Raw genomic sequence first — 18881 nt, 5'->3', positions numbered from 1 at the left:
GGAGCAATATATGCGTGAAGGCAAATGCTTTACTTGTGGCAGCACTGAGCACATGGCAAGAGCATGCCCAAATAAGAAGAACAAAGCTGAAAATGCTAATGTACCGAAGCCTAATGTGCATATGGTTCCGGATGTGCAGGGCAACACTTCACATGATAGCAAAGATAGGGTTGTATGCAAAGCTTGGGGACAACTCAAGGATCAACCCGCTTTGTTCATGTTTGATGATTGTGCATCTGAAAATTTCATATCCACTCAGATGGCAGCTGCTTTGGATATTGAAGTGGAGGACATGGGTCCTCAAATTGAAGCAGGGGCTGCCTTTGTTGGTAGAGAAGTGCAAGTCATGCCTATTTTTGGCAAGTTGCGCATACACATTCAAGGCTATGTGGATCATGAGGATTTTCTTGTGGCGCCTTTGAATGGTTGTGATGTATTGCTTGGAAAGCCTTGGCATACACGTATTGATCCGTGCAAGGCTTACAAGACTAGCAGGATCACCTTCATGCATAAAGGCCGAGAACATGTAATTGATGCTGGTGAAGAGGGTGATACCATTCCCCTTGTATCTCATGTACAAATTAAGAAAGTAATGAAAAAGAGTATTTTTGCGTACTTGATTTTTGTACGAGATCCTATTGAGAAAACTAATGTACATGTAAACACTCTTTGTAATGATAGGCTGAAATTTTTGCAAGAGCACAATGATTGTTTTGCTGATGAGTTACCAAATGAGTTACCACCTGTACGACCGGAAGATCATCGCATTGATCTTGTGCCGGGTAGCTCACCACCTAATAGGCCAGCCTATCGTGTAAGTGCATCCCAAAAAGAGGAGATCATGAAGCAAGTGAACGAGCTTCTTGAGAAGGGTTTGGTTCAGCCAAGCTCTTCTCCATATTGTTCACCCGTCCTCTTGGTTCAAAAGAAGGATGGATCCTTTCGTATGTGTGTGGATTATAGAGCTTTGAATAAGCTTACCATCAAGAATCGGTTTCCGATTCCACGCATAGACGACATCCTTGACAAGTTGGATGGATCGGTTTAGCCGAATTGATCTCAAGAGTGGATATCATCAAGTGCGTGTAGTGCCTGAGGATGTACACAAAACTGCTTTCAGGACAGCATTTGGGCTTTATGAGTATCTTGTTATGCCTTTTGGTCTTACAAATGTCCCGGCTACATTCAATAGAATGATGGATCGCATATTCCGTGGGTACAGGAAATTTACAGGTGTCTTCTTTGATGACATACTAGTCTTCTCGAAGACCGAAGAAGAGCATAAAGCTCATTTGGCTATTGTTTTTGAAGAGCTCCATAAGCATAAACTCTTCATAAATGCAAAGAAGAGTGAGTTCTTCTTGTCAGAGATACATTATCTTGGGCATATTGTGTCCAAAGATGGAGTGCGGATGGATCCTGCAAAGATTGATGCAATTCGGAATTGGCCCGAATTGAGTTCAGTGCATGAGATCCGTAGTTTTCTTGGATTATGCTCTTACTACCGCAGGTTCATTCGGCACTTTGCATGGATTGCTTCTCCTTTGCATGATTTGACAAAGAAGAAGGCCGTGTTCAAATGGACTAATGTAGAGAGAGATGCATTCCTCGCATTGAAAGATGCAACTACTCATGGTCCAGTGTTGATCGTTCCGGATTTGCAAAAGCCTTTTTGTGTGGAATGTGATGCATCTGGAAATTGCATAGGGGCTGTCCTTAATCAAGAGGGACATGCCGTGGCTTATGAGAGTCGTAGATTGCATGATGCAGAGCTATCTCTTGGCATTTATGAGAAAGAGCTCTTGGCTGTAATTCATGCACTTACTATATGGAAACATTACCTTCTTGGGGCTGATTTCACACCAGGTTTGCTTCAGCCATTGCCTATTCCCACGCAGCCATGGGAAAGTATTACAATGGATTTCATTATGGAATTGCCACGTACCCAACAGGGTAATGATGCAATTTGGACAATTGTGGACAGGTTTAGCAAGCAAGCTCATTTCTTGCCAGTCAAAAAGACCATCAAAGCTGAGCATATGGTTAAAATATATCTTGCACAAGTGTTCAAACATCATGGAATGCCGAAGTCCATTGTGGGGGATAGAGATCCCAGGACTACAAGTCTCTTTTGGCGGGCCTTATTTGATAATATGGGTACCAAATTGGACTTCTCATCAGCTTATCACCCTCAAACGGATGGGCAAAGTGAGGCTGCAAATTCAGCCGTGTTGGATCTCTTGAAATGTTATGTGGCGGATCAGAAGTCTTCTTGGGAGAAGTACTTACCGCTTGTGGAATTTGCATACAACAACACGGTGCATGCATCTACGGGAAAGGCCCCGTTTGAGATTGTTTATGGTAAGGTGGTTTTGCCACCCATCCTTCGCACAAAGGATGAGATATTTGCAGCTGATGAGTATGTAAGAGACTTGGATATTGCTTTTGCTCAAGTGCGGACAGCCATTGCAAGGTCACAAGACAAGCATAAAAAGGCTGCCGACAAGCATAGAAGGCAATTGGATGTTAAAGAGAATGATTGGGTATTGCTGAAATTTAAGAAAGCAAGACTTGCAAAGAGGCCTGGCAAAGAGGGTGCATATCCTAAGCTTGCAACCAGGTACTATGGACCTTTTCGAGTGATCGAGAAGATCAATGAAGTGGCTTTCAGATTGGCATTACCTAGTCATTGGCACATACACAATGCTTTTCATGTGAGTCTCCTTCGCAAGTATGTAGGGCCGGAGCCCAGTGAAATGGTCATTGAGGATCCACCAAAAGTGGATGAGCTTGAGGAGATCTTGCAGCCAGAGCAGATTGTGAAGAGTTCTTCAAAGATTGCCCGCATGTGCTTCAGACATATTTGGATGCATTTCAGTTGCGGACAACTGTTTAGAAGCGGGGGGGAATGTCACCATTTGGCCACCCAAATGGTTCACTCTTGCTTTCACACTATGTACATATTGGATTGGTGTCCATGGCTTATGGAATATGCCTATGCAGGTGATTGACACGTGTCATGCTGTATAGTTGGATATGATATTCCGCTGGGACTTGATGTTATCATGCCCGGAATATCTGGAGGACTTGGCTTTCCGCTGGGACTTGTGCCTTTGTGTACATGCCCGGAAACGCCTGGAGGACTTGGCTTTCCGCTGGGACTTGTGCCTTTGTGTACATGCCCGGAAACACCTGGAGGATTGGCTTTCCACTGGGTCTGGTATCGCATATACTTGCCTGGAAACGCCTGGTCTTATATGGTTTCATGAACGGAAATTGCTCATGCCAATGCTGCATTGCATAGCATCTTTATGTGCTTGCCTGCAAATGAAATTGCATGCTGTTTTCATGCCTGCATGACCTATGTGTAGTTCCGGGCTAGGGGACGCCCGCCCGTGAACCGTGCGTGTGAAACTGTCTGCTGACATGGTTGTGTGGCATGTGAACAGGTGGTAAGTATTACCCAATCTAGGCTCAAATAGCCCTTAGGACTTAGCCAATATTTATAAGTGAGTGCGTTTCCACTTCATTAAAGTTTGGGCGCCCAAAAGTCACTTATAAATTATGACCGCTTCCAAGTTCACACTCACTGAAGTCCCGAGGCGGACAAGACTCAATGTCCAGGACCTGATCCTCCCTTTTTACTCATAAATGGGCATCTCCCCATGTCCCTTCTGTTTTTCCACCATTTCTCTCCATTTCCAAGCTCTCCATAGCCATACCCAACTTGCTAGGGTGTTTTCCAAGCTTCCAAGAGTGTTTCCAAGTGCTAATCACTCTCCTACTCACTCCCAATGACTGAAATTCAGCAAAACAGCTCTCATTTTTGCTGTAATTTCTGGTCTTTTTGCTGAAAACCCTAATTTCAGCCTTCCTTTCTCAAGTTGAACCATAGGGGAAGCTTTCCCAAGGTTCCCTTCATCCTCTTGAAGACTTTTGTCGCGAAGGATTGCGGCAAATCGAAGATATCAACACTTCTAAAGCTTCCAATGCGAAGGCTTCCGCTTGCAACAACTTCTATGAAGACTGGTAAGCTAATTGGACAATGTATTGTCATTACTTACTCAGTAGAAGGGCAGGACTCCTTGTTTAGCCGCCCTGTGTAGTATTTCTCTTGTCCTATGTGCTCTTGAAGATGTTGCTACCTTGCTTGGTAGAACATAGAGCCAATGGTAGAGAATATGGGCACTGAAGTCGGGCCGGGCATCAAGGCAGCTCCTTGGTGATCTACATCGACATACCATTGTTTTCTAAATGCTGAATTTCATATGCATTGGCATGGAGGATTTGGCAATGGATGCCCGTGAAACTATGTATTGAATTTCTCCAATAGTAATACAACTTACTCAAGGGAGGGGTCGGCCGTTCCGGCTCATTGTGTGCCTCTTGTCAAATTCAGCAATTTACTTCTTGTATTTGAGCAAGTGTCCTTCAAATCTTAGTGTATTTAAGTGTATTGATTAGCATTGTGTTCAACCAAGTTACAGTATACCATCTACTGGGACCCTGATTTGGTATGTCGAGATCTGAATTGCTTATCCGTCTGCGGTGAGCATAAGGAACTTGTAATGGGCATGTGTACCCTAGAGACCTTCATTATCCATTCTATCACCACCACAATGCAAAAAATGAATAGATGCAAGATCCATTTCCTTGTATGAAGGCCGTGGATCCGTGATCAGCGCACCAGTGACCACATTAGGGGCCGAAGATCCCTTTCTGGATCCCTTATAGTTGAAAGGGAATTTAAGTACAAAGCTTTACGGGAATCTGGGGACAATTTCACCTGCAGTAACGGATTTTCAAGACAACGGCAAACAAATTTCAGTCAGCTTGATGACAAATTCTCTAGCTGTCAGAGTATAGGCAGGTTATCCAAAGCTTTCACTGCCGGTGAATAGGTACAAGGTGCCCACCAGCAGGTAGAGGTGCCAGGCAGCAGTTGCAGGGTGTCCATTAGCTGCGGATACAGGGTGCCAGGCAGCTGGTACTGGTGGTTGGGCAGCTGATACAGGGTGTCGGTTAGCCGATACAGTGGACAAATCGTTGGATACAGCTGGCACAGCAGGGACACGGGGCTGTACAGAAGCTGTACAAGGGCCAACCATATTCAGGCCATACAGTAGGGTTAGGGCTCCTTCCTGGGTGCTTTGAGACAACAATGATCCCGTGGGAGGTTTAGCTTGAGTTCTTTCTTTGAGGGGGATGATAGCTGACCTTCAATGGGGTAGCAAGAATGGTTTCTTCTTTAGCAAAGCCATTGTCATCCATGTTAGTTGGATTGGGATTCGTTTTCAGGGGTGAAAAAGTCCAGGTCTTCTACCTCCTCTATTATTATCATTTTTGGTGTGGTGTTTAAGATTCCTTTCTTCTCCTGATTGACCTAGACATCATATTTTCTCTTAATTAAAATGTGGTGTTGGAAACTTTCATTTCCCTTTTGCTTTTATGATAGTAATAAAGCCTTTAGGGTCATGCTTGGCTTTGACCTCTGATAGAATGAGTGAGTATAATGAAAGAACTTCTTAACATGCAACCTCTTTATTGAGCTCCAATCTAGTCATGTAAGTTCAGATGTGAAAAAAGGTGCTCCATATATGGCTGCTGGTCCGATCAATAAATTAAAAAGGAGGAATTTCGTTTGAGCCTTCTGAAAATGTGCCTGAAAGCAGTGCCTCTCCAATTGTGCAGGAGATGCATATCCTGTGGTGAGTCTTGTCTCTGCCACTGTTTCATATGAAATTTTGGACTTGTGCCATGTATGTGTATTCAAAGCTTGTACAAAAAGACCATGGACCTTGTTTATTTTTCCCCCTGACTGGGCTTAGGCCTAGGATCCTCCCATAGTTACCGTTTTTCCACCATTCATAGGTGCATTTTACCGCCCGTAGGTGATGCCGCCGAGGGAGCACCTAGTGGGGGTTTGAATTCAGGACCTCCTGGTCCCAAGACAAACACTTCCACTTGAGCTACCACCTCATTGGCCATGGACGTTGCTTTTTGCGAGATCCACACAGCTTCTTTCCTCACAGAAGGGATGTAATGCGTCTAGATGCATTTGTGACCCCTCTAGTGTGAAATAGTTACGGGTTTATCTTTTCACATAAACATGAAGTTGAAATTGTAGAGAAAATTCCCCAGTTTGGTGTGATTATATCTAGAATGCGTTTTTGGATTTGATAGTCCTTAATGGTTTGCTTTTAACAAAGTGGGATATGTCAATGAGCTTGACATAAATTTTTTAATGCTGTTCTTAACATGACCAATATCCTGATTTGTCTTGGCAACAATGCAGAATTTTTATTTTGCGGAAGTTGAGGAAGTAAAAAAGTGCTATCCTCAGGGTCATCATGGAGTTGACAAATATGGCAGGCCCATTTATATTGAGTTGATTGGAAAAGTTGATCCTCAGAAACTGGTCAAGGTGACAACTATGGAGAGATATGTGAAGTATCACGTGTTAGAATTTGAACGAACTTTGAATCAGAAGTTTCCAGCTTGCTCAATTGCAGCAGGAAAACATGTGGATTCTACTACTACAATTTTGGATGTTGCGGGAGTGGTATGCTTTCCCCATTTAGTTCCTCAGTAGATGCCTTTTTCTCATAGCAGTTTCCATGAACACTTCACAAGTACATGGTTAAAAAGTTGGCATTTTTGGCTTGAATGCTTGGGATGAAGCCATGCTTGCTAGCCATCATAAATCAAGGGCATTTTGACTATACACTCCATTTTCTGTTTCACATTCTACTTTGAATTCTGACTTGCCATTTTCTGTTTTACATTCTACTTTTGAATTTTGACTTGCCTTTGCATGCGTGAGAGAGAAAGAAGAAGAAAGAAAGAAAGATATATTAACGTCTGCGAAAGGCCAAAGTGGCCTATGAGACCAAAACATAGTACACAGCTGATGGTGTCTCATCAAAAGTAAGACAAAAAGGACTAAAAAAGTCCTAAAACAGTCCAAAACAGCTATGAAAGGAAAATAATCCTACTGAGGTACAACAAAAGTGTATAATATCTACAACTAGCATAAGACTGGTGTAATATGCTCATCTCAGTATCTCTCTCATGGGGTGCTGTAAGATAGAGAAACTAAAGTGGCGGGGCAGTTGTCTCTTGTGGCGGGTGATGATGGCTCTAAATCCACCGGTGATGAAGCGGCCGTGGACGAGGTCGTGGTAAGCGTGGGCGTCTCGCTTGACAAAGTGCTATGGCTCTGTCAAGGGTGACTCCTCCTGAAGGACGTCTATGGGACACCGAGGGGGTAGTGGAGGTCCTGGTCATATCTGCCGGGGTGGTCCTGGCCCTGAAAAAATCTGTCATGGCTCGCTGGCGGGGTGGATCCTACTGTACTGACCTGGCTCGTAGGAGAGCCTCTTGATGGCGTCTGAGCTCCAATAAGAAAAGCCCCAAACATCTCTGATTCCCAAACTCCATCACATGTCGTAATGGTCCAAAACCCTCTTGGAAGAGACACTAGTATCTCCCTCGTATCTCATAGTGCACAGTACATCGGCATATGTAGTGCTCCTGTGATTCCACTTCCTGGTGACATAGCTGACAAATGCAGTCTTTTGGCTTCATCCCCTCGTATCTACTAGTCTCTACCCTCGTATCTCATAGTGCACAGTACATCGGAGTGGTCCAAAACCCTCTTGGAAGAGACACGAGTATCTCCCTCGTATCTCATAGTGCACAGTACATCGGCATATGTAGTGCTCCTTTGATTCCACTTCTTGGTGACATAGCTGACAAATGCGGTCTTTTGGCTTCATCCCCTCGTATCTGCTAGTCTCTACCCTCAGCTGATGTGATGAAGTGCGGATCTGTCCAATGGCACTGCGAATGCCATGTGAGAGATGGGTGTCCATGTATGTAGACCATGCCACAAAGCCATCTGGGGAGAGATGTAGAAAATGGTCCCGATAGTGGGCCATCTTCGTGCCTAGAGGTAGGGGGGGGGGATTCTGTCTGCTGCTAACTGCCTGGAAGAGATAACTGCTAGGTGTGGGTATCTCTGTCTGGGAAGCTCCCATATCCTTTGCAAAAATGTCACTGACCTGAACAGGGCTTCGGTAGCCATTGGTGCGGCTCCTATCTCTGCTCTGACAATCTCCTACTACTTGCTTCCATATTTTTATTCATAAAAGCTTACCAATTGCAAGTAGAGTAGATGACAGCGGAAGTCTTCGCGATGGAAGTCCTTGGAGTGATGAGATCTTCGATTTGTTGCATTTCTACATGACAAAAGTTTTCAAGAGGATAAAGGGAATCTTGAAAAAGCTTCCCCTATGGTTCAACTTGAGAAAGGAGGGCTGAAATTAGGGTTTTCAGCAAAAAGACCAAAAAATTACAGCAATAAAGAGAGCTGTTTTGGTGAATTTCAGTCATTGGGAGTGTGTAGGAGAGTGATTAGCACTTGGAAACACTCTTGGAAGCTTGAGAAACACCTTAGCAAGCTTGGATATGGAGTTGGGAAGGAGAGAGTGCAGAAAAATACACCCCAAATGCCCTCATGAAGGAGGCACCAATCTCTAGAGAGAGGAGTGAGGTGGTGAGTTGTCCAGTGTAGGTGGCAGGTCGGTGCTTTGTGGAGCAAGCTAGAGTGGACACATGGTTGGTTACTCCCTTTGTACAAAGGGGATAAGGTCTGGGCGGTGGGCATTGGGTTTTGTCCATCTCGGGATATCAGTGTGTGTGAACATCGGGTTGGTCATAATTTATAAGTGAGTTTTGGTCGCCCAAAAACTTAATGAAGTGTGTATATACTCACTTATAAACTAGTGCTAACTCCTAAGGCTAGGTTTATGACCAATACTTACCACCTGTCACATGCCACATAACCATGTCAGTAGGCAGTTTCACACGCACGGTTCGCGGGAGGGCATCCTCTTACCCGGAACTAGACATTGGTCAAGTAAGCATGAAAACAGCATGCAATTTCAATTGCAAGCAAGCACATAAAGATGTTATGCAATGCAACATTGGTATGGACAATCCTCGTTCATGAGACTATACCAAAATAGACGTGCTCTAGGAAAGTACATGAAGTACCAGACCCAATGGAACACCAATCCACCAGGCATTTCCGGGCATGTACACAGAGGCACAAGTTCCAACGGAAAGCCAAGTCCACAATATCACATGAGTGGCATCAATCCCGGCATATACAACTGCCATGGACACCAGTCCAATGTACATACATGATGAGAAAGCATGGGTGGACCAATTGGGTGGCCAAATGGTGACAGTCTGGGCGGTGGGCATTGTTACATCAAGCATATGAGCGAAATGAGTGGTCTGGATGATTATCTTGGTCTCCCCTATCTTGCATATGCTACGAGGGCTCGGTGATTGTGGATCCCAAAATAGTCTTATCTCACACCTTAGACGATGTGAACAAACTTTGATCTGATCAAATTCCTTACCTCTGCAAGCAACACCTTGTTCTATTATATCTAAATAGCTGCTGCTTTTGCTTGGTGATTTCCCACACTCTCTTGAGCCTGGACCAATCAGAGCTTGTACTGCTTCAACTTGCAGTGTGTAGCCTTTATCGACAATGGAGTATTAGGCTTTGGATGAAGGTACCTTAGCTCGGTTTTACCCTCTTTTTCAATGTGCATACAGTGGTGAGTTGTAAATCAATCACCATGCAGGCTAACGGTGAGTTGTCATGTGTCTTGTGTACTCTCCACTAATCTAGCTTGGAAAGAAAAAGGTAAGGACCTTCTAGGTGGTGTCCTTCCCTCAACTAGTGTGAAGATGCAAAAGTCTATGATTATGCCTGAATATCTCGTGCAAGATCATACATTTCTACTTGAGAGACCAAACCCAGCCTGCAGGGATGTTAGCACCTCAGATCTGCTAGTATGCTGGGCATAAGGTACACCATGATTGATGTATAAATGGGTATTTTCTTGTAAGGACTGTATAAGGTTAGTATTTATGGACCTTGGAATGTGGTGATGAGAATGGCTTGTCATAATATGGCCTCGCATAATCAATTAACATGTTTTCTTTTAAGCATATGTTTATGCATGATCTTGATTTTTTTGGGGGGTTGATAGACTGTATTACACAATGATGCTCTGAGCTTTGCCATTTCGGTGAGCAGGGAATGAAAAACTTCAGCAAAAATGCTAGGGAGCTCATCACAAGCATACAAAAAGTTGATAATGACAATTATCCAGAGGTACAGCTTAATTTATTATATTTTCAAAGTTGAGTTTGTCTGAAAATTGTTCTTAGCAAGGAGTGTTTTGGTGATCCTCCTGTTTGAATGGTGTGAATCTTTCCCTAGACCCTATATCAATTATTCATCATAAATGCTGGTTCTGGATTCAAGCTTCTTTGGAACACTATCAAAGGATTTCTGGATGCCAAAACAGCATCCAAAATACATGTAAGTTTTTTGGAAGTGAACTTGTATTACCTAAGCCTAGTATAGATATTGACTTGATGAATGAAATATTAATAGAGCAGCAGCTCACCTTTGTCCTGGCCCTCGTACAAATGCTGAAGCAGACCCTCACTTCCAGCCAACACTTGCAAGTACAACACAAGAATAAAGACTATCATAGCTGGGGTTGGCAAGCTCACCACCCAACCATAGCTTTGTTGAGAGCATTCCTGAGCTTGAGGCTAGACCAGGCTGTGCTGCCAGCCCAAACCCTGGTATCCCATACCACCAGAACCCACTATTCAAATATATGGCTAGAGCACAACCAAGGTTATGCTTGAGTTTCTGCTCCCTGGGAATACTCCGGTGGTGAACCACAATTATGAGCCACTAGCTACTTACATGAGTAGATTACAATAAAAGCACATATGGATAATTAGGTACTTTCATGCTAGCCTGTGCCCAGGTAATCCATAAGTCACATATAATTGTAAATGTATTGTCTTGGCTTGCAGGTAATAGGAAGTGATTATCAACAAAGACTTTTGGAGGTGATTGATTCCAGGTACGGGCTCACAGCAAAGACTTTCCATGAAATTTGGTTTGTTCATTTGTAGAAATATACATGCCAATTGCACGCATGCTTCTTCTTTGTGAATGTTTACAGCCAGTTACCAAACTTTCTAGGCGGAAGCTGTAAGTGTGCATCCGAGGGTGGTTGTTTGATGTCGGACAAGGGTCCTTGGAAGGATCCGGAAATTTTGAAGGTCTTTTAAGCATCACCCCTCTAAAGTGTAGCCAATTAGGTTTAATTTTTTGTAGACCCAAGGGGTTTCCTGAACTGTTATATTGTTATAATGCCGCACTTGCAGAAGGTGATGAGTGGTGCAGACAGGCAAATGAGGAAAATAACTGTGGTCTCCCGATCGATGAATGAGGTGTTCTTTTACTACCGATTATCAATCTGTCTTAAACTTTTTATGTTTTTGTCTTTTTCCCTATCATAGCTGTAAGCTGTAACTGGGCAGAAACACCAAGAATCAGCTGAGGGAAGCCAGGACTAGCTAGTATCTACAAAGCCACATGCTTCTTGTACATGAGTTTGGGGCATAGAGGTTGATGATGCCAATCTGCATCGGGCTCTGCCAGGGATGAGAACCCTGAACCAATTAATTGTGGTGGCTTTCTGCCGAGCATGGATAAAGATGTAGACCCTCCGTAATTACCCTGTTGTCCAAAGGAAGGCTTATGAGCACATGTGACTCATCTTGAGAGGATCTTACTACATTGAGCGTTGTAACGGGGGCTGAAATGGTGTTCCTCCAAGGATGCTGTCTATGAGCCTGTTTGCAGAAGGTGTTGCTGTGGCAAGTAACAGTTTGCTTATGCATTTCCTTGGTAGCCTACTTTTACACCTGACTAAGAGTTTCTGAACTTCTTCGGTCTGGGCCTCCTTTTACCCAGTCCTGGGCTTCCTAGGGCTTTGGGAAGAGTACTTTTTGTGCCTAGAGATTGCTATTGTCTGCTTTGGGACATGCTCAAACAGATACCAGTGTTTTATTTTTGACATGGGGTCTGTTTTGTGCCTATAACTAATTTATTTCATATACCGTCTCTCACAAAAACAAACGTGTTACTCTAGCAAAAGAATGTCGATGTTGCTTACTAGAACTTTCTGTAACTCCTGCTGTCTGAGTACGGCCTTACATAGGGGACTCCATGAATTCCTTAAACCATGTACATCCTAAGTGACGATGTGCCCTGCTAGGGCAAAGGTTTCCCGGCTCTGGCCAACGTTCTCTTGTCTATATTTGAGGGGCAGACATCCTGAAGAACCAAGTGGGTGCGTAAGGGCGCAAGGATTGGACAGATTTAGTTTTTGTTTTGGTAACCACCACATTGGAATGATCAACTGAACAGACCGCTCAACAAGGATCCTTGGAAATTGTCTTAGAGGTGAGGGGTTGAAGGTGTCTGGTGAAGGTTGAGTGCGCCTTGTGGAGTGGTGAGTGGGAAACATTATCAAGGATGATAGCCGATTTTGGCATGGGAGTATTGGTGGGTGAGGCAGCTTGGTTTTGAAGAGAGGGGGGAGGGTCCTTTTGAGTAACACAAAAAGGAATATGTGTGGGGAGATTGAAACTTACTGCTGGATTGTTTAGATTTGCACTTCTTGAAAAGTTACCGAGTTTACATCTTTGGGCTTATTCAGGGAAGTCGTATGATTCCTTTGAATGAAAACTCTTCATCGACTTCATGCTCAACACCAGAGGAGAAGCAATGCTTGGACGTTTCTGGAAATTCTGAAGTGCAGAAAAAGGTATAATGATGCATGCTCCCATATCAAATATCAAACCAGTTGTTTGTGTATAAGCATACTTGGTCGATCCATTATGTTTGAGTCTTTATTCTTTTTTTTTTTCGTTTCAGGATACAACATATAATATTTCAGGCATGGTTGAAGACATGGAAAATGACACATTGGTACCCATGGTTGACAAGAAAGTTGATGCACAGTATGAAGGGGGGAGTTCTTTTGAAGGTCTGAACAACACGGTATCATGCAATGACAACCTTGCAGCGTGTCAGGATAGAGCGGTTACAAGCAGACCAAAGGATAGTCCTTCCAGAGCGGTTTCTTCTCCAGAAGGTATAGTTTTCCTTTATGGGCTGCTGGTCTACAGATTGATCAAATTCAAAAGCGTTTTTTTGGCACAGGTGATACATCTGATGGTTTAGGAGATGCTGTACATAGAGGTTTCAGTGGAGCAGTCCTTGCTGTATTGTTTTTTCTCATGAGCATCTTTGCTTATATACTCCACTTGATTGGGTTTATGGGAAGGAAGCTCACCACTACCGATAATAGCGGCCGTCCAATTGGTAACTCACTGCATACAGTTCCATTGTCTGAGTCTCCAGAGGCCCCACGTTCGTGTGAAAGTAACTCAGCAGTAACCGAGCGTGTGGCTAAGTTGGAAGAGGTGGTTCATATGATTGGTATGCCTCTTAAAACGACCTCTCCACCAGAAAAAGGCAGTGACATGTCGCCTGCTCGGATCAAGGCCCTGGAAGCGGAGCTTGCTGAAACAAAAAAGGTTTGCCTCTAGTTCGTATTTTCTGTAGCTATTACTATTTTCCATAGGTGTCAAGAGCACTCCCAAGCCTCAGGCTGGAGTGTGAATTCCTCACCCAAGCCTTGGTGCCCGATATCACCAGGATACACTATCCAGATGTAAGGCTTGAGTGAGGCCAAGGCTGTTCTGGGTCCTGACTCCATGGATATCCACTCAACACGGGAATTATCATTAATGAGCTTGTTCTTCATGTATATAGAGAGTAGGTGAGTGTCCTCAACTTTAAAGTGTCCCCGTCAGTAACTTGCCTACCTACGCATGTTTTTATTCTGTTACCTTTTTTGCAGACACTGCATGCCGTGTTGTCAAATCAAAACGAAATTTACGAGTGCCTGGAGAACTTCAAGGAATTGAAATGGGAGGTAAGAATGTGGGCTTCTGCTACTCAGCTTTAGGCCAGATACACATTAATCCCTGCTAGCTGCTGTACATGCAAGAGCTTGGATGCACAAGTTTGTCCAAGACTCACCAGTGGTCATGATGGTTCCCTCTCACGAGTGGTCCCTTTATGTGTGACCAGCCTTCGATGTTATGTTATCAATAGATCCTTATTAGTAGCCACAATTAAGTGATAAAACATGCTTCTTCTTGATGATATCTGGTAAATGGTCTGATAAGTGCATGGAAATGTGACAGAAAAAGATGAATTGTTGGTAAGAAGAGGAGTATCCAAGGCCCACAACATTCCTTTTATTGCCGGCTTCATGGTGTGGCAATCAAATCATGAAGACTCTTTCAGTGCATCCTAGTCTTATTAGAGATTATGGGGATCTGTATCCCATTATGATTAAGGGCTTGAGACTTTTGGTTTCAGAATCAAAGCAAAGGTGTATTATTGATTACCCATGCCAAGACATGCAAAACACAGGTAGGGATGTATATCAATTCGTATCAATGATGACCAAGCAGATCCGAGAAAATGTGTTATCTGGCTCAATCATTATCATCTCCTATCATGTTTATAAGTACATTCGGAATATTTTTTAGTGATTTGTGTGCTATTTGTAGAGAATAGCCACACATTGAGAAAGCTTCCCATGAAGATATCAAGCATGTCCGAGAAAACATGCGTAGTGTTAAAAGGAAGTTCAGGTTGTTTTTTGTGTGTCAAGCAACTCCTAGCCTGGAAAATTGCAAATGTAAAGTATGTACTGTGAACATGGGCTTGATACAGCTTGCTCCTTGCTTTCCATTATATCGTCATCACACGTCTCCTCGTTCAGCCTTCTGTCAAGGCACTCCACAAGGGCAACCACTTTGGTTTTCTGAATTGAAAATTCTTATATATTTTTATAGACGTCATTTGTGTTTCGCATGAGATTGTAAACAAAGGGAATGGATGCAAGATGATGTCTTGGGGTGATGGACCTTGTAGCAACAATTTTATGTGCTTTTTGTGTATGAAATTGCTTAGTTATACAACCTGAGTTTGCAATGCTGCATGAGAAGTATCCATCTTTGGGTTGTGAATTTGTGCAGATTTGAGGGATGGAAGTTAAAAAGATTGTGACATGAAATTGCTCATGAGGTATACAACCCACTTGTGCGTGATCCATGAGAAGTAGCCGTCTTTTGGGTTGTGAAATTGCTCATGAGGTATACAAGCCAATTGTGCAATGATGCATGAGAAGTATCCGTCTGTGTGGATTCGAGGGATGCATATCAGTTAAGCACATTATGTGGCACCACAAGGATGATGACTTTCCTAAACAACGAGAATTAGACTCGGGCAAGTATTTGCCTTGGCTTTTGGGATTTTTTCATGAATTTGAAAGTGTGAGGGTACATGACCACGAGAATAGATTCTGCACAACACAAAGCACTGAATTGTAGAGTGAAGTGAGTAAACAATATTATTGCTTGCATGACCATCTTCCTTGTGCTCTCGGTAAGGAGCTTTGATGGCATTCTAGGCAGACTGGACGAAGGATGTCTTGCTCACAAGAGCTCTTGAACAAAATGAACTTGATGATGAACAAAGGTTGCCAAACTAGTATATATGTGGTGTCTAAGGTTGGCATGGACGTAGGTAGGATGTAGGTTGGTCATGTCAATACGACAACTTGGTCCAAAATGATCAACCGACCATATTATTTGTCTTCTAAATCATATGACTACAACATGGTCTCATAGGGAGTATGTGCAGCTCCCACAACTATCTAAGATCATTTGGATGCTATGGACCCTCCACCTCGAGAACAATGTGTCCTTGGTTAGCTTTCTAGCACTCACATAGCCCACATAAGCATGCATCCTACTTGGCAGAGTATTGTCTACATAAGCCATGTTCTAATTGGTCACATTTGGTCACCATCTAGTATCTAAACTGGGTGCCCGATCGCTCATTATAACGGCTACTTTTCATATAGGGGTTCTTACAAAAAATAGAGCACATCCATCACTGGTATTAATAACACGAGAGCGGATCATTGAGAAAATTACCCCGCCTCCCCCTCCTCTCAATGTCCACCTGTAAGTGATCTACCGTTTGGGTTCAATGTCGAGTTGATGAAGATGGCATGTCGATAAATCTCAACCCATAGACTTTCGTGAAAATATGTACGCTTTCTTTGATGTGAGAGAAGACAAGCATGCGGTCACATAGCCCACACAAGCATGCATCCTACTTGGCAGAGTATCAAGTCTACATAAGCCATCGCTTAAGTATTTGGCCACATTTGGTCACCATCTAGTGTCTAAACTAGGGCCTTGGGTGGTCATTATAACGGCTACTTCTCATATAGGGTGCCTTACAAAATAGAGCACATCTATCACCCGTATTGACAACACGAGAGTGGAGTATTGAGCAAATCACTCTCTCTCAACATTCACCCATTTGTAAACTACCTCTTTGGTTCGACGTTGAGTCACTATTTCAAAAATCTCTCCCAAGAGCCTTTTGTGAAAATATTTGCACATTTCTCTATCGTCCAGAAAAGATAAGCAGCTCCACCTTTATACCCATAATAATCTCATGCACATGATTTAATGTTCTTCGTGTGAGCATAAAACAAGGAGTTCTTCTCAAATCACCATTCCAACTTTGATTGTTACATAGTAACAATGTCACTCTCTTTTGAGCAACACCTGTCTTCTAAAATGCTTCTTAACCAGATTGCTTCACATGAAGCAAAGCATGTCATCTTGTACTCGGCCTCTATAGAAGAAAGTGTCAATGTAGGTTGTTTCTTGCTAATCTAGGATGGAAATTTTAAAACCTAGTTTAAAAAAAACACTACCACAAAATTAAATTTTGTTATATCACAGTCTCTTGCTCAATTTGAGTTAATGTTCAATCAAGATATCGTTGGATCTGTAAGTGATGCCATACCTAATTGTACCTTTAATGTACTTTTGGCCAAGTTCTAAAGGAATCTTGGCTTGATTCTTGCTTTCTTGCAGAAATGCATTTCGATCTTGCTTGCCCATCATACAAGCTTCACAAGCATCTGACATCTCAAGAAATATAGGTAGACATGTCACATTCCTTGTCCCTTACATCTCTTTTAAGACTATAAACCTTAGGTATCCAAATCTTTCATGGCATAGGTCGCTTGTCCTGACATCGTCTTGGGCTGTAAAAGCGAACACCTCATCCAAGTTGTTGCACTAGATTCCTCTTTCCATGACATTATTATCGGCATCTGTGTTGACTAGATTAGCCTTATCGACGAAGAGAGCCTTTAAGAGTCACAGTTAGCTATGGCCACAACATGCATCACACTCTCTTGATGTTGCCCTGTACTACATAAAAGACATCGCTTCTTAGTATATCACCATTGCTAGAAACAAAAGAAATGGTACTTATTGCCATGGTGGGGCATTTAGCATTGTTTTTTAGTGCTACCAGTAAGAGGGACTCCCTCACAGACCTGAGAAAGCTATACTAGCCCTTTTGATTGGTCATACGTTAGGGTGCTGGCGATGATCCATGAATCATTGGATGTTTAGGAATGTTCTACACAAATCTCTTAATTTTTCTTCAGCACTATTCTCGAGCTTCTCTTTCAAAGGCTTCAAAGTGTTGTTCTTCTTATCTGCTTCTTTAGTCTACATGATTTGATCACATGCTTGTCATAGTAGAAACTCTTTGTCTTAGATTTCTTCTTCTTAGAAGCATTGGGGTTATCAGAGCTTTCTCATTGTTATTCTTTACATTTACGGAGATGCAGTGTTGCCACCATCTCTGGCTTTAAAACGCATCTCCTTCTTCATTAGCATTGAGTGTTGAGTAAGTGGCAGGTTGTGAACCTACATGTTTAGTGAGGTCACTAAACTATCATACTTCGGGAAAAAAACTGCGACCAATGAAGTTTCTTCATTGGTCTTAGCTTCCCCATCGTGGTGATCATCTAATCTCGCAGATTCTTTATCTGCATTATGAACCTCTCTACTGCTTCTCTTGGAGAATGATTTTTTTTATAAGTTGATTCTCAAGGTTTTGCATCGTTTTCTGTCGACTCTAATTGGTTATTAAGAACTTGCCATGCTTCACATGGTAGTATGTTGAATTAGGGTCCTCATCGAATTTTTGATGGTGGTGACTTGGTCAATATTGACTAATCAACCATATCATTCAACCAGTACTATATCAAGCTATAACACAGTTCCATAGGGATTATGTGCAGCTCTCCGAGATTGTTTGGATCCTCGAACAGGTCTCGTAGCCTGAGAACAATGTGTCGAGTGCTCACAAATGCAGTCACAGTCTACATAAGTAAGCATCCTACTTGTTTGCAGAGCATATTCTACTTAGTAGAGTGTATCCTACTTGGTAGAGTGCTAAGTCAATCATCTGGCCATATGGCCGCTAGTCCCAGTGTCCAAACAACTAGGAACTAGTGGGTACCTGATTGCTCACTACAATGGCTACTTCGCATATAGGGGGCCCTAAATAGAGCACCATCCATCACCACTCGTTTGCAGAATGTGGGAGGACGAAGCTTTGAGAAAATGTTTTTTCAATATAATTGTTTTTCCAAGAGGACAAAATTGTTGGATGGGGGAGTAGATGCTCTGCACACACACACACACACACACACACACACACACACACACACACACACACACACAATCGTATCGAACTGAGAAAGAGAGAGACGAGATGTGATAGTTGGAAGTACTTGATGATAATCATCACGAATGGGTGAGTACAAAGTACTAGTAGCCCTAGTTCTAGGATTGACGTGGCTAACACACTAAAGTGTTTTCACATGGGAAAATAACCCTGCCAGCACACACGGTAAAAAGTGCCTGCAACCCAAAATCTGAAAGAGTATCCATCAATAGACGAAGCTCCAAAAGACCGTTCTTTGGCATGAAGAATGAATCATCTGCATAAG

At 42.9% G+C, this 18881-nt stretch overlaps 1 protein-coding gene across 8 annotated transcripts in view; it reads left to right on the top strand.

Moving 5' to 3' along the window:
- LOC147623506 (phosphatidylinositol/phosphatidylcholine transfer protein SFH12-like) overlaps nt 1–14850 on the top strand; it is a 41586-nt gene extending 26736 nt beyond the window's left edge. For 7 of the 8 annotated variants that reach the window (XM_086821684.1, XM_086821690.1, XM_086821685.1 and 4 more), the window contains exons 4-14: nt 6296–6562; nt 10121–10198; nt 10307–10408; nt 10921–10970; nt 11073–11172; nt 11278–11343; nt 12618–12725; nt 12836–13055; nt 13124–13500; nt 13827–13901; nt 14176–14850. In XM_086821684.1, the coding sequence (XP_086677810.1) occupies nt 6296–6562; nt 10121–10198; nt 10307–10408; nt 10921–10970; nt 11073–11172; nt 11278–11343; nt 12618–12725; nt 12836–13055; nt 13124–13500; nt 13827–13901; nt 14176–14196 (1464 nt within the window). In that variant the 3' untranslated portion in view covers nt 14197–14850. Of the gene's footprint in view, nt 1–6295; nt 6563–10120; nt 10199–10306; nt 10409–10920; nt 10971–11072; nt 11173–11277; nt 11344–12617; nt 12726–12835; nt 13056–13123; nt 13501–13621; nt 13746–13826; nt 13902–14175 lie in introns of all 8 variants that reach the window. The other variant, XR_015269391.1, reaches the window with a different exon arrangement.
- Nucleotides 14851–18881: the final 4031 nt, after the last annotated feature.

Source organism: Cibotium barometz, chromosome 27 (assembly GCF_041138505.1).
Source record: "Cibotium barometz isolate CiBa-2024 chromosome 27, ASM4113850v1, whole genome shotgun sequence".
NCBI classification, from domain to species: domain Eukaryota; kingdom Viridiplantae; phylum Streptophyta; class Polypodiopsida; order Cyatheales; family Cibotiaceae; genus Cibotium; species Cibotium barometz.
The sequence above is the reverse complement of the archived record's forward strand: the minus strand, read 5'-3'. Positions and strand labels throughout refer to the sequence as shown.